General features: G+C 33.6%; 1 protein-coding gene, 1 non-coding gene and 1 pseudogene across 2 annotated transcripts; 1 reads left to right on the forward strand and 2 right to left on the reverse strand.

Annotated features, from left to right (window-relative positions):
* Nucleotides 1–4,085: 4,085 nt before the first annotated feature.
* On the reverse strand, nucleotides 4,086–6,031 carry LOC111997833 (uncharacterized). The gene is made up of 4 exons (XR_010628071.1): nucleotides 5,959–6,031; nucleotides 5,747–5,818; nucleotides 5,585–5,665; nucleotides 4,086–4,386 (listed from the first exon to the last, which is right to left on the reverse strand). It is a non-coding gene; the product is annotated as an uncharacterized LOC111997833 (transcript).
* A 3,828-nt stretch (nucleotides 6,032–9,859) lies between these two features.
* On the forward strand, nucleotides 9,860–11,007 carry LOC111984764 (vacuolar iron transporter homolog 1-like; annotated as a pseudogene).
* A 523-nt stretch (nucleotides 11,008–11,530) lies between these two features.
* LOC111984763 (uncharacterized) lies at nucleotides 11,531–13,078 on the reverse strand. Its single transcript, XM_024016379.1, has 3 exons — nucleotides 12,521–13,078; nucleotides 12,098–12,280; nucleotides 11,531–12,043 (listed from the first exon to the last, which is right to left on the reverse strand). Exons 1-3 carry the CDS (start codon nucleotides 13,076–13,078, stop codon nucleotides 11,531–11,533), a joined length of 1,254 nt encoding a protein of 417 aa, XP_023872147.1.
* Nucleotides 13,079–13,945: the final 867 nt, after the last annotated feature.

The raw sequence follows: 13,945 nt of genomic DNA on the forward strand, positions 1-13,945 counted from the left end.
GCCATAATGGAAAGTGTAGGTTGCTTTGATTTGTTTTCCACCAACCCAATAAATCAAATGATCCTTCTTCATCAATTTCAAGTAAATGTTGATTTAAATAATGTTATAATTCATATAAGCTACCTGATGTTATTGAAGATGCTTGTTCTCTTTTTCTTGTAATTATGTAATAAGCATTTTGTTCTTCTTGGTCACCTAGAAAACTAGTGGAGGACAAAGAGCTTCTTATGTTTTGTGTCTGGGCACCAATTTCAGAATTTTTCTAAGAATTTCCATAATAATCAAATAATCGTGTCATTAAATTTTGATGTGATTGTATGGTCTTTTGAATTTTTTTAACATCATCATTATAAAAAACTAGCTTGTAACCTCATACATATGCATGGATACACTTAAAAATATACAATAAGATGCATAATATAATCCCTAAAATATATAATTTAAATACTATTGATAGTCATTTTTATATTTTATTAACTCTTTAAAAAATTTTGTAAAGATATTATTAGGTATAAAATGGAAATTGCCCATTTTTATTTATTTATTTATTTTTTATAATTATTGTGAAGCACTTTTCTTTATTTTACGAATCATTTATTCTAGACTCTTTGATTTTTGTACTTAATAACTCACTTGGATGAATATTTATGATGTGGTCTTACATTTGATTATAAAATTAAAAAAATAAAATTCTTTAAGAATAAATAATTTAGAACACATGATGTAAAATTAGAACTCTAATTTGGATGGAATTCTAATTTGAGTTTCTCTCAGCTTCACTTATTATTATATATATAGATTTTTGAAAAAACATTCAACTCTTCAATTTTAAATCTAGGATCAAGAATAATAGCCATTCCAAAAATCAAAGGCATATCTCCCCAATATTTGTCAAAATTTTGTCTTATTAATTCTAATGTTTCATCAAATATTCCAAAAGTTTGCCCTTAAAATTTTGAAAATTTTGCACAAATGTTAGTCAATTGTATTATAACTCTACAAGATGTTGGATAATATACATTACAAATTTTTTTTGTTGAATCATCGTGAAAGTTCAATTAGTGTGAAAATACTAATGCTTGTTCAGACCCCAAATTTTAAATTATGGCTTAATTGCTTTTACTCTATCTTATCTAAGTGCGGAATAAGAGTAAATGAAGCGCAATAAACCGGAACACTACTCTAAGCCATGAGCAAATATAAAGTGCGATAAAAGTAAAGCTTAAAGAGTAGGGAAGAGAGATGGAAACACAAGATAACACCGAGACGTGTTATCGAAGAGGAAACCGAAGTACTTGGAGAAAAATCTCTCCACGGCCTTCCAAGTTGAAATCGATCCACTATTGAATAAGTTAGAGTACACGAATATCAAAAAGTCTTTTCAAGCCTAATCTACTCAATGTACTTGAGCCCTCCAAGCTTCTGTTAGCAACGGACTTGTCGGAGTCTTGTCTCACTAGTTATTTGGATCCCGCAATTCCACCTGATTGCATCCGTCACTCAATGGCTTCTTCCAATGCTTCGCTAAGGCACCAAAACTTCTCTCAACACTTAGAATGTGTGAGGTAAGTGTTTGGGTTAAAAACTTTTCAAGGATGTGTAGATGAAAAGGTGGGAGCAAATGGAAACTTTAGAGAAATGATGTAGAGGATTGTGGGCAAACAATCTCTAACTTTCAAGTATTTGGCTAGGGTTTCTCTCTCAAAAGTTTCTTGTAAATACTCATTCTTCTTACATTTCATGGGTAATGAGGGTTTATATAGTGTTGGTAAAGAATGGGAAAAGTCACACTCAAAAAGTAATAAGGCAGTGAGTTTTACTGGTCACTCGCAACTTGGCTTGGGTCGCGAATGACTCGCGAAATCCAGTCTGTCATGGACTCTTCAAATTCCAGCATGTGCTTCTCACATGGCTTGTTTCGCAGGTCAGCAATAGCAAGACGGTCGTGAGCAAGTCGCGAAAACTACTTCTTCACAGATTCTTCCCCAAATCCTCACACACAACCCTTACTTTAAATCTCACAAAAATACACTAATATTGATGTTCCTCACCAATAAGATTTGCAATGTTATATCCCGTGTGTGGAGATTCTAACATTTTAAATGATATTATTCTTTTATTTAAATTCCAATTAGAATCAATATAATGAATAGTTAAAGAGAGAAAACCTAATTTATTTCTTGATGTCCACAAGTCAAAAGTTAAACAAAATCTACGCTATTTGCATGCAAAATACTATTTAATCTCTCTTTATAAAATTTAAAATTCTTCATAATATCTCTTTTTGCAGTGGATGCATAAAATCCTTTATACCATAGAGTAAGAGTGTAAGACCACGTTACACCATTCTAGTAAAATCATGTTTTTCAACAAATGTAAATGGGTGTTCAGCTCTAACAAGATATTCTACTACTTCATTACTTGCATTTGCATTAGTGTAAATAAATGTAGTTAATATCCGTTTGATTTTTTCGCTTACAACTATTTAGTATAATAAGACGTTTTAAATGGTAAGTCTCCACATTTGGGTTGCCAGCCAGCGTGTCACCGCATTTTTAACATATAGTTTTTGTTCCTTCTTATTTTATCCACTCTACCCTATCAAAAAATTTGCAAACTTCACTTTTTAAATTTTTGTTAGTAAAACTTGGATTTGAGCCAAGTGTAGTATTATTATTACTTGGTACATTAGATGTAGGGGAACTGGGGATGTGGGGGAACCAATTGACTCAAAAGGTTGCCTTTGCTCATCTAGATCATCTAGTATGATGTGATCATTTCTGTGTCATTTTAAAAATTTGAAAACTAACAAAAATAATGTATGCAAATAATGAGATAGCAAGTATATAATAAAAGTTATGAAAAGATGTTTATCAATCATAATTTGAGACAAATAGCTTCCACTCCAATCTGAAGAAGTTGATTTTCAAATGCAATTGAATGCTCAGGCCTCCAAGTTCCAAGCCTCCAACTTGAAGAATTTTTTTTTGAGAAAAACTTGAAGAATTTGATACTTGTATTTGTATAAATATAACTATTAAAAATATAATACTATTATTTCATAAGGGTATAAGTATATAACTATAAGAGGGAAAAAAATAATAAGAGATGAAAAATTGAGAATAGTATAGGGAGTGTTTGAATTTGAGAAATTTTTTGTGAGTAAAATAAGAGAAATGCGATGGGTATTTATAGATTTTAGGATACTTAAAAATAAAAAATAAAAAATTGAGAACTGACTCTTGCTCCAATAGTAAGCATTTTGTAAAGGCATTTATCAAATGAAAGGACTTTCTTTCCAGAGGGCAATGGTCATCTTAGCGTGCTTTTTTTTTTACTTATTTATTTATTTATATTTATAATGGAGGTAGTCTTTTTTCAAAATAAATTTTTTAAAGGAAAGACGAAAAGAGTCAACAAAAAATTTTAAACAAAAAAAAAAATATCAAAGAATTTATAACTTATTTAATTTTTTAGGTCAAAATATTTTTTTAATAAGATTTTAAATAGTTTTTTTTTTTCTATCATTCAATAAAATTATGTCCAATCACCAATGGTTATTTTTTTAATAAAAAAAATCAAAACTAATAAATAAATAAATATTAAGTAGTATGTCACAATTACTCCAAGTATTTAGTGGGTAGGTGTGGGATCTTAAAAGTGTTTATAAACACCCCCAACAGCACTCGCCCACCCCTCCCAAAAAAAAGTATTTTGTTCTGGATTTTAGGCAACAAGTCAGGCTAACAAGCCGGCTACCGAACCGGCCCATGCATCATGGGCTATTGGGTGACCCCTGATATTGTCCATCCTAAACTATGAGGACATTTGCTACATGTATCGTAAACAACAAATATTCCATAATCAACATTTAATTTTGTGTTATGGGTAGATATTGCAAATTAATCTCAAATTAGGACATGGATTGTCAAATTTCGTAGTTAAGGACATACATTACAAATAACCCGATAATTTATGATCAATATCTGCAATTAAGCCAAATAATAATTGTTATTATATATGATTTTAACAGGTTGTATGAACTTCATAAAACCCTATATATATATATATATATATTTTTTTTTTTTGAGAAAGCATAAAACCCTATACTTAACCATGATATACACACACATTGCCCTACACAGTTTGCGCAGTAATTGGAGGACTTCTCCGGTTCTGTATAATATAATAAATTACGGATATCTCATTAGTAAATTACAGTTTTCTTTTTGGTACATATGGTATAGCATACAAATGCACTGATGTTTACAGCTCCTGATCAGGTAAAGATTAAACCAGAGCACCTCACAGCGCGTACTTACTGCCAAGGCCTTTCAGAACTATATCGGGCATCCAGTGAAAGGGTGGTTTTCACACTATCAAGTCCTACAAAAATGATTCATCAAAAAAAGAAAAAGAAAAAGAAAGAAGTCCAACAAAAATAAAAGAAAACTTATGTAAAACTCTTTTTGGACTTCTATTTGCTTAAAAAGTAAGTACTTGCAGGGAAGAGCAAACCGCAGTTCATCAAGATATAGAAGCAAAGAATCCTTTATCAAAGTTTCCAGCGAATTCAATGTGAGAAAGGCATTTTTCATTCAACAATAGGATATATCATATAATCCAAAAATAGAAGGTTAAAAAAAGTACAAGCACAGGTTACGGAGTTAGCACAGCAAGTTATTTTTCTTTTCTCTTGTTAATCCAACTTCAAGGCTGGAACTCTAAGCAGTGAAAATGCAAGTACTAGCATCTTTAGCTTGTTCTCAGCTGGGAATTTACAAATGCTAGGAGCTTTGCCTTGCTTAGGGTGTATTTGGATGCACTTTTTTCCTTTAGCTTTTTAACTTATTCACTTATATACAACGTTTTAGGATACTTAAAAATAAGAAATAAAAAATTGAGAACTGACTCTTGCTCCAACAGTAAGCATTTTTAAAGGCATTTATCAAATGAAAGGACTTTCTTTCCAGAGGGCAACGGTCATCTTAGCGTGTTTTTTTTTTTTTTTTTTTTTTTTTTTTACTTATTTATTTATTTCTATTGATAATGGAGATAGTTTTTTTCTAAATAAATTTTTTAAAGGAAAGACAAAAGAGTCAACAAAAAATTTTAAACAAAAAAAAAAATCAAAGAATTTATAACTTATTTAATTTTTTAGGTCAAAATCTTTTTTAATAAGATTTTAAATAGTTTTTTTTTTCTATCATTCAATAAAATTATGTCCAATCACCAATGGTTATTTTTTTAATAAAAAAAATCAAAACTAATAAATAAATAAAGAGGACCAATGCTGACATTGTTGGTGCTAGTATTGGAACATAATTTGTTTTCTTGTTTTTGCATGAACTTGAGCTACAAACATTTTGGTCATCCACACTGGAAGCAGGGAAATAGACAATTAAACCATATCGTCATGTCCCATATCAAAATTTTAGTGCATAATTGTAATTTATGAAATCCTAGAATATGAACCACTTCTATTATCTACTCAAAAACAAGAATTTGCAAAACAAGAAAAGAGATAGAAATATAGGCCTTTTCATCCATATTAGCATCTGAGATTCAAAGAGGGGAGGCAAACCTCAATGTAAGTAATCCAGCCTCTGATCTTTCAATAAGAGCCGTAGGAACAGAACCTGATAATTGGTTGTTTTTCAAATTCCTACAAGTCAGTGATATGATTTCTGTTAGAGATGTGTTCTTAATTGTATTAAAATTACAATTCCAACGCTTCAGATCTTACAGGAACTTCAAATATTTGAGTTCTTCCAGAAATTCAGGTACTGGTCCAGTTAAGCTATTGTTTGATAAATCCCTGAGACGAAAGTATTTTCCTCATGAGATGTTGCAAGTTGTTGAACAAAACGCTAAATCATGAAAGGGTTAATCCTTATTTTCATCAAGTTAGGGCTAACACAATATTCACGCAACAAAAAATTTTGAATGTGTACTTACAAGGATTCCAGTAATGAGAGCTTTGCAAAGGAAGCTGCAATCGACCCAGTCAAACCACATGAGGTCAGGTTCCTATTCATGTTACAAAAGCAACCCCTAAATAATGACATTTTCAATCAGAGAAGTAGTNCCCTTTCGTTATCAGAAGAAACATCAAAATTTGAAGGGGTTCGCCTTCACCGTGCATAGCATAACTCTCTCTTCAACTGTTCAATCTCCAATTGCATGCCCTTGTTACTCCTTGCATGGGAGATATGGCTTCCTTCTTGAGGTTGAGTCCTGTTAATATGTATGGTATGCACGCTTCCTTCGTGATCACCTCTTTATTCAAGGTTGACAAAGGGGTCGCCATGCTTGGATCCCAAAGATTCTGCTTCATGTGGACCTGATCCTACCATAGTTAACCGTTGCACTCATTATTACACAAGTTCTCCCCACCAACGTCGCCATTTGTAATGACATGATTTGCAGCCCAAACCCAAGGTGTATGGAATATTGGCCCAGTGAACCCAGTACAATAAATTTGTAGAGAGTGGGTCAAAGAATTAGGCCCTAATGAATTTAATAATGGCTAGTATGGATTTAAAAGATGATCAAGCAAAAACAAGTCACATAAGCTTGAATGAATTCACTATACGAGGAGACAAACCTTGATATAAATCAATAGAACTGATTACAAATGCAACTTTGATTGCTACAGTATTCTTTCTCCATTTTTCCCGATCACTATTCCTTCAGGGGTCTCTTACATTATATATCTCATTTCCGGTGATCCTGGCCCTCCATTTGTCAATCGTCCAAGCCACCATTTAAGTGCTCGTCCCATCAGATACCCTTTCTAGCTCTCTATGAGTTGCAGTAGCCAAGGAAGTACTATTCAGGAGTCTTCTCCACATAAATGCGGCTAGAAAAGTAGTTACAGTGCATTTAATGCGGAGGTAGCAGCTTTCCCTTAGATATTTTTTTGTTCCCTACCTTCTCGTGTGTTCATAAGGCACACTTCTAACACTAAATCTTCTATGGAGGTCATTTTCGTCGTTGGAATACGTGTCTGAACTATATTTGTCAAAGTCGAGGAGGAATTCCTCCTCGGACCGCCTTCTACCCCTTTCTTACTTATGAGACTCTAAATTAAAATCCTTCGTAACTATTTGTCCCTCCTCAAACATATATGCCAACTTCCTCAGATGAGACCCAATGCCCAATATGTAATTTTGGGCCCTTATCCCTACAATATTAATGAAGATATCATGCAATGATTTCAAAATATGAAATATCATAGAAAACAATTGTAAAACTTTAAGTATTTCAGTTTTAGTTTTTATTTTTTTTCTAATGTATTTAAGTTCTCTTTTGTTTTAAATTTTGTATAATTTATATTTCTTATTAACCCCTCTAAAAATAACCCTAGTGTGGTCACTAATTTTAACAATTCAGAGGACTACTCCACTATGTCCATTTGAGTTAACTTGAAGCATCTTGAATCTTAGCATATTTCTATTCTTTGTTCAAGCATGGACATAAAGCTAAGTACATCGTTTAGCTACAAAATTAGTTGTAGCCTAAAGTTACAACCTTAATCAATAAAATAAAAATTATTTCATATTTTGAAAATTAAACTGTTGAATTGCATGTGTTTTACGCTCTTAATACGCATGTAAAATTTTGTCAATCAAATATTATTTACTATATGATCTATAAGTTTATATTTTATTAATAATTTTAAACTTCAAAAACTTGCAATTTAAATAATTTATTGATGATAGTTATTGATCTTTAATTTTCTAGAAATTTTGCAAATATGAAGGATATAATAAGAAGATGTAATTCAATGGTGGATTAGCCAAAATTAACCTCTAATAAAAAGATATTGAGTAAGTTTGTTGCCTAAGGCTAAAACCAATTTTGTAGCTAAAATTTGTCCTAAAACTATATAAAAAAAAAATTAAAAAAAAAAAGTTGGTTCCATTCCATGTTATATACAAGTAGTAATAAAATGGTATTGAATATAGGGTGCTGTTAACGGGTGTTGTACAGCACCTGTTAATGTGATAAAATTAGAAATAAATTATTCACTTTTTTTAGGAATGTGAAAAAAATTGAATATACATTAAATGTGTGTCAATTTAGATGGAAAAAGTCAAATTATTTTATGATAAACTACAGTTAAAAAATAAAATTTTGTCAATTTTTAATGCAATGGAATTTGTGATAGGTAATAAATGAACCACAACTAGTTCATTAACAAATGTTGACCAGCACCCGTTAACAGAGTCCTTGAACATAAAGGAGTGTGAAAGCCACGCGTACGCCTCAGGGTTTTCTATTAATTATAGGAAGGAATTAATGATGCATTAGGGATGTGGTGAAGGTCACTTGGACACGTGGAAAGATGGTGTCGTTGGAATCTAATGCATTCACACCTACAGTTCAAAGTCAAGATGCTGTTTTCTCCTTTTTTTCAAAAAAGAAAAAGGAAAATTATAATTGCAAAGTTAAATTTCGTGCTTATTTTATAAATACAATTATCGATTTTTCTACAAGCTATTACCCAAAGAAAGTCATGATACTAAGGTTAGATGTAGATAAAAATCAAAATATTAAAATATTCGCTAGAAACAGAAATTTACATCTAACTTAATTTGTAATTTGGAGACGAAATATAATAAGAAGAAACCTTTTTTTAAAAAAAAAAAAGAAGAAGAAAATTAACAAAAAGGAAAAACGAACAAAACGCAAGCACAAAGATGATCACATTCATCTTATTCCATTCTGTTTCTTCAATTTAACTTTTTGATTCTTCATAAAAACTATGTTTATTTTATGCAACAAATATATTTGTTAGAGTTGGAAAAAAAGGGTTAGACATATTCCAGGCATTAGATATGTTTTAACAGGCAGCAGTATATAGTAATATGTACGACGCAAACAAGTACAACAACTTCATATCCAACATGTAGATCGAATATCTCATTAGAAAGCTTAAATCTTTTTTTTTTTTTTAATCTCTTAATCCTATAGTTATACAGATTTATCGTTGTGAGATTTGACCATTCTTTTTAATTAGAAGTTTTCCAAGAAAATAGGTTGCTCACTTATTATGTGAATTTTTTAATACTTCATTGAGCAGATCAATAAGTAACGTAGATAAGCAGATCAATATATATGTGTATATATATATATAAAGAGAAAAATGAAGAAGAATAAAAATAGATATCCCTCGCTCGCAATCCAAAGCAGGAACAACAACTTCATGTCCTTTACATTCCCTACAATGTGGATAGAATATTTCATTAGGGAACGCTTTTGATCTTTTGTATTTTCTTTTCAAAGTCAATAACAACTTACGACGTAATTAATCACAAAACATTAACTAAAGCTAAGTAACGTGAAGCCTTAATTATAAATAAATAAATAAGCTTCCAAATTTTATATATATATATATATATATAACCTCGAGTGTGAACACACATTAGATTCCACTGAGACCACCACTACACCTCCCTTAATAAAATACCTAAGCTTAATTTCTCATTATAAATAACCTCCCTGAGAGTGTGCCCTCCACACTCCTCTGCACATAACCATTATTATAATCTCTTCTTCATTATCGTAGCCTTAGTGTGTGTTTGGATAGTGTTGAAAAGCACTATCCTGTGTCTGCATTTTTTTTTTTTTGAAGCGCGTTTCAGTAGAATTTTGGTGTTTCCAGTAGGTTCTGTACACTATTCACGGAACTCACAAACTTTTTTTTTTCCGATAAAACTTTCATTAAAAATTGGTTCCATGATACTATTCACACATTTAAAAATTATTTTGTTACAATATTTTCAGTTTTTAACAAAATAAGCAACATCTAAACACACCCTTACTTGCTTTGTTTTTTTACTATCTTTCTTCCATGGCAGCCAATCAAGTTCACGACCAACCATCACCCTTAAACGAAGTCAAATCATTCCAAGTTGAGCTACAAACTAAAAACGAAGAATTAGACTACAACAAAAGGGGAAAACGGCTTAGAACTGCCATCTTGGGTGCAAATGATTTGTTGCTTTCCACGGCATCCCTTATGATTGGAGTTGGAGCTGTCCGAACAGATTTTAAATCCATGATCCTTTCTGAGGTTGCTGGGTTGGATGCCGGAGCATGTAGTATGGCCATCGGAGAGCTCATCTCTATTTACTCACCAGGGGTGGAGCTAGAATTTTTTGTTTGGGAGCCAAATTTTGTTACTAATATATTAGTCTTGAGTCAAGATAAATCATCACACACTACATAAATGCACATACACAAATATAAACATTAATATTTTGATACTAGAGTAGGTCATAATTTATAAATATATTGTATATAAAATTAACAACTTTCATATATGTATATTTGCAAGATAATTTTTTAAGGGAACTTATCATCTTTTAAAATTCAATATTATACGAAAGCAGTCTAGTTTAATATTAAACATATACCAAAAAAAAAAAAAAATAGAGAAAACAAAAACTACCTTGTCTCTGTGACTACTGGACTAATTGACAAATTATATTAGTTTTTAAGAGTATCATTGGACTAACTCAAACATTTGGGGGAGCAACTTCTATTTTTGTAGCTAAATATTTAAAATATGTAATATTTATACATAGTATAAAATAATTTTTTAAAATTTTGGGGGACCATGGCCCCCAAGCGTTGCTATAACTCTGCCCCTATTACTCATAATATATACGACATTGAAATGGCGCAAATGAAGAGAGATGGTAGCAATGATAACATGGGAGTGGAGGAATGAAATGCTGAGAAAGAGAAATTGCCAAACCCTTGGCATGCAACTGGAACATCAGCACTTTCAACTGCTATTGGGGGCAGTGTTTATAAAGGACTATGCAGTGAGGGTGGGAGTGGTAAATGGGGTTGTGAATTTTGCGTTTGGAGGGCTAAGTGCTTTTCTAGGGAAGACACCTATTAAAGTCCTCCTTAAGGTTTTTGATCGGAGGTTGGATTGCTATGGGAGTTACTTATGGCTTAACCAAACTTGTTGGTAAGTCTGGACTATAATCATATGTTAGTTTTTCCAGCCTTTTTCTTGTAGTACTTATCTTGTAGTATTACAAGCACAAATAAATAAACTGAGAATTCTCATCACTACCCAAAAAAAAAAAAAAAAAAACCTGTTTTTTTAGCAGCAGTTGTAACCACTACTAAAACTATTAAAAACTGTTGCTAAAATTCAGATTGGTCTATTCCAACGGTTTTCTAAGCTGCTACTACAACTTGAATAATCGCTTTTCAGTTTCCATCACTATAGGTTATAGCAACAGTTTTAGGAATCGTTGGTATAGAAAATATCTATAGTAGCAATTCTGAGAATTAAAAACCGCTAGTGCACACAATCATTTCTTTTGAAATTACTTATTTATACTAGTGGTTATATAACTGCAACTATAGATTCTCTAGCAGTAGTTCATAAAACTGCTGTGGGAAACTTCTTTTTTTTTTTTTTTGAAAGGTGAAAGATTTGGAATTAAACCAAATAAGAGTCATTACAGATCAGACTGCACAGCAGTGCAGAAACTAAACATTACAACAGATCAGATTGAAGGAAAGTAGCTACAACAGGAGGCGTAACTCCTTTCCAAAGGCAATGAGAACCGGATCTTCTAGCGTGTTGAGCTAACTCATGAGCCACCGAATTAAAGTTTCTGCTTAAATGCTTAAAGAAGCAAGATTCAAAGGACTCACAAGATTGAAGGATTCTCTGAATGATGTGTCCGTAGCTGCTACCAGTGGCTTTTTCTTGAATTGCTTGAATGACATTTGAAGAATCTGATTCAACAATAACCCAAGGAAGCTGAAGCTCTTGAGCCAAAAGCACACCTTGCTCTACAGCCATGATCTCCGTAAGCTCAGTAGGGAAGCAAGCTTGAAGAGGCTTGCAAAGGGCAGCCACCACTTGACCCAAACTATCTCTAATGACAACACCAATACTTGAGGAGCAATCTGATTCTGATGATGCCCCATCAACATTAATTTTATGAACTCTAGGGGGAGGGAGAGTCCAGATGGATGGGGGAGCTCTAGCTTGGTTAAAATCCTATGTGGCTGAGCAAACAAAGTCATCAATACTGTTTTTAGCCAGCTGCCACACCTGCATAGGAGGCAGCCCATTACCTTCATGAACCAACCTATTTCTGTTGAACCAGACAGCCCAAGCAATAGCAAAGAAAAGTTCTAAATCTTGGAGTGTTGCATGGGAGAGAATATAAGGTATAGAGTCAAGGAAGGACTTCTTGATACCATGGGTGCTCAAAGGGTTCTCAGACCAAAGACTCTAAACTGAAGATGAGAAAGCAGAGTCAAGAAGAGCATGGTCCAAATTTTCAGCTTCATTTCCACACACCGGGCAGCTTTTAGTTTGTGATATCCCCTTGCTATAGATTGCCTCCATAGTAGGGAGGCCATTAACACATGCTCTCTAAGCGAAGATTTTGATTTTGGCTGGGAGATTAAGATGCCAAAGCTTCTTCCAAATTGGCTTGCAAGGATCACCATTAGAGCACTCCTCACCCACCATAGAGTTCAACAGGTTAAGGGCTATATGGTAGGCACTTTTGACAGTGAAGACTCCACGGCAATTTCCCAACCAATTAATTTTATCTTCAGGGAGGTCGTGGCTTAAGGGTATCTTCAGGATTGTGTCTGCTTCAAAGGGGAGGAAGGTAGCCCTTACTAAGTTCACTCTCCACCACTTTGTCATTGGATCAATGAGAGAAGAGACCATTGGGAATTGGGGGGTGTTATTTGGAGGAGAGATAGGCTTATAGGTAAATGGGGTTGGCAGCCATTTGTCATCCCAAATATGGATTAACTTCCTGTTACCAACTCTCCATCGAGTTCCCTTTCTTATTACTTCAAGGCTACTGTGGATGCTTCTCCAAGAGTATGAAGGCGAGTTACCAAGCTTTGCATTTAGAATATCCCCAGTAGGAAAGTATCTGGATTTGAGAACTCTTGCCACATGAGATTGAGGATTTTGGACGATTCGCCAAAGTTGCTTTGCTAGCATTGCTTTGTTGAAGGCTTGCAAATTTCTAAAACCCATACCACCACAAGCTTTCTGTTTACACATTGTTTTCCAACTAACCCAGCACATTTTAGTTTCATGCTGCCTTTGGCCCCACCAAAAGCTCCTCATCATGCTCTCAATCTCTTCACATAAGCTTTGGGGAAGGAGGAAGCAGCCCATTGTGTACGAAGGAATTTCTTGTGCTACCGCTTTGATGAGGATTTCTTTCCCACCTATAGATAATTGTTTGCCCTTCCAGCCAGCAAGCTTTTGCCTAATTTTTTCTTTTAGAATAGCAAACACCTACTTTTTTGATCTCCCAATGAAGGATGGGAGGCCCAGATACCTTGTGTGTCTAGTATCTTGCATTGGGCCTAAAGTAGCTAAGATCTCATCTTTGGTTTCTTGTGTTGTGTTGGGGCTGAAGAAAATTGAGGATTTGTCAGTATTAATTTTCTAACCCGAGGCTTCCTCATACTTTTGAAGGATGTGCTTCAATTCTCGACTTTCCTCCACACTAGCCTTGCAGAAAAGGATACTGTCATCCACAAAGAGAAGGTGGGTGACCCTCAAACAGCCCCTACAGATAGATATATCTGTCAAACCTTGGTTTCTAGCTACCCTATTAATGAGAGCAGAGAGCCCCTCAGTACAAATGAAGAAGAGAGTAGGTGAGAGCGGGTCCCCTTGCCTAAGTCCCCGGGTAGGATTAATGTTTTCACAAGCCGCCCCGTTTACAATGATTGAGTAGGAAACCGAAGAGATGCACCTCATTACAAGGTTTATCCATTTTGTGCTGAAACCCAACTTTTCCATGACCCCTTTTATGAAGCACCACTCAACCCTGTCAAAAGCCTTACTTATATCAAGTTTGGTAGCCATATAGCCATCCACCCCTGCATTTTTGTGGTTTACAAAGTGCATTAACTC

Source organism: Quercus suber, unplaced genomic scaffold (genome assembly GCF_002906115.3).
Source record: "Quercus suber isolate HL8 unplaced genomic scaffold, Cork oak 2.0 scaffold_39, whole genome shotgun sequence".
In the NCBI taxonomy this organism is placed as follows: Eukaryota; Viridiplantae; Streptophyta; class Magnoliopsida; order Fagales; family Fagaceae; genus Quercus; species Quercus suber.

What these genes read in the sequence shown, in the direction of transcription:
- LOC111984763 (XM_024016379.1), bottom strand. Translation starts at nt 13,078, where the DNA reads ATGTGTAAACAGAAAGCTTGTGGTGGTATGGGTTTTAGAAATTTGCAA. An exon ending in TTAACCTGTTGAACTCTATG is followed by an intron (nt 12,281 to 12,520) that starts GTGGGTGAGGAG and finishes TCTTCAGTTTAG; the next exon opens with AGTCTTTGGTCTGAGAACCC. An exon ending in ATGGGCTGCCTCCTATGCAG is followed by an intron (nt 12,044 to 12,097) that starts GTGTGGCAGCTG and finishes TCAGCCACATAG; the next exon opens with GATTTTAACCAAGCTAGAGC.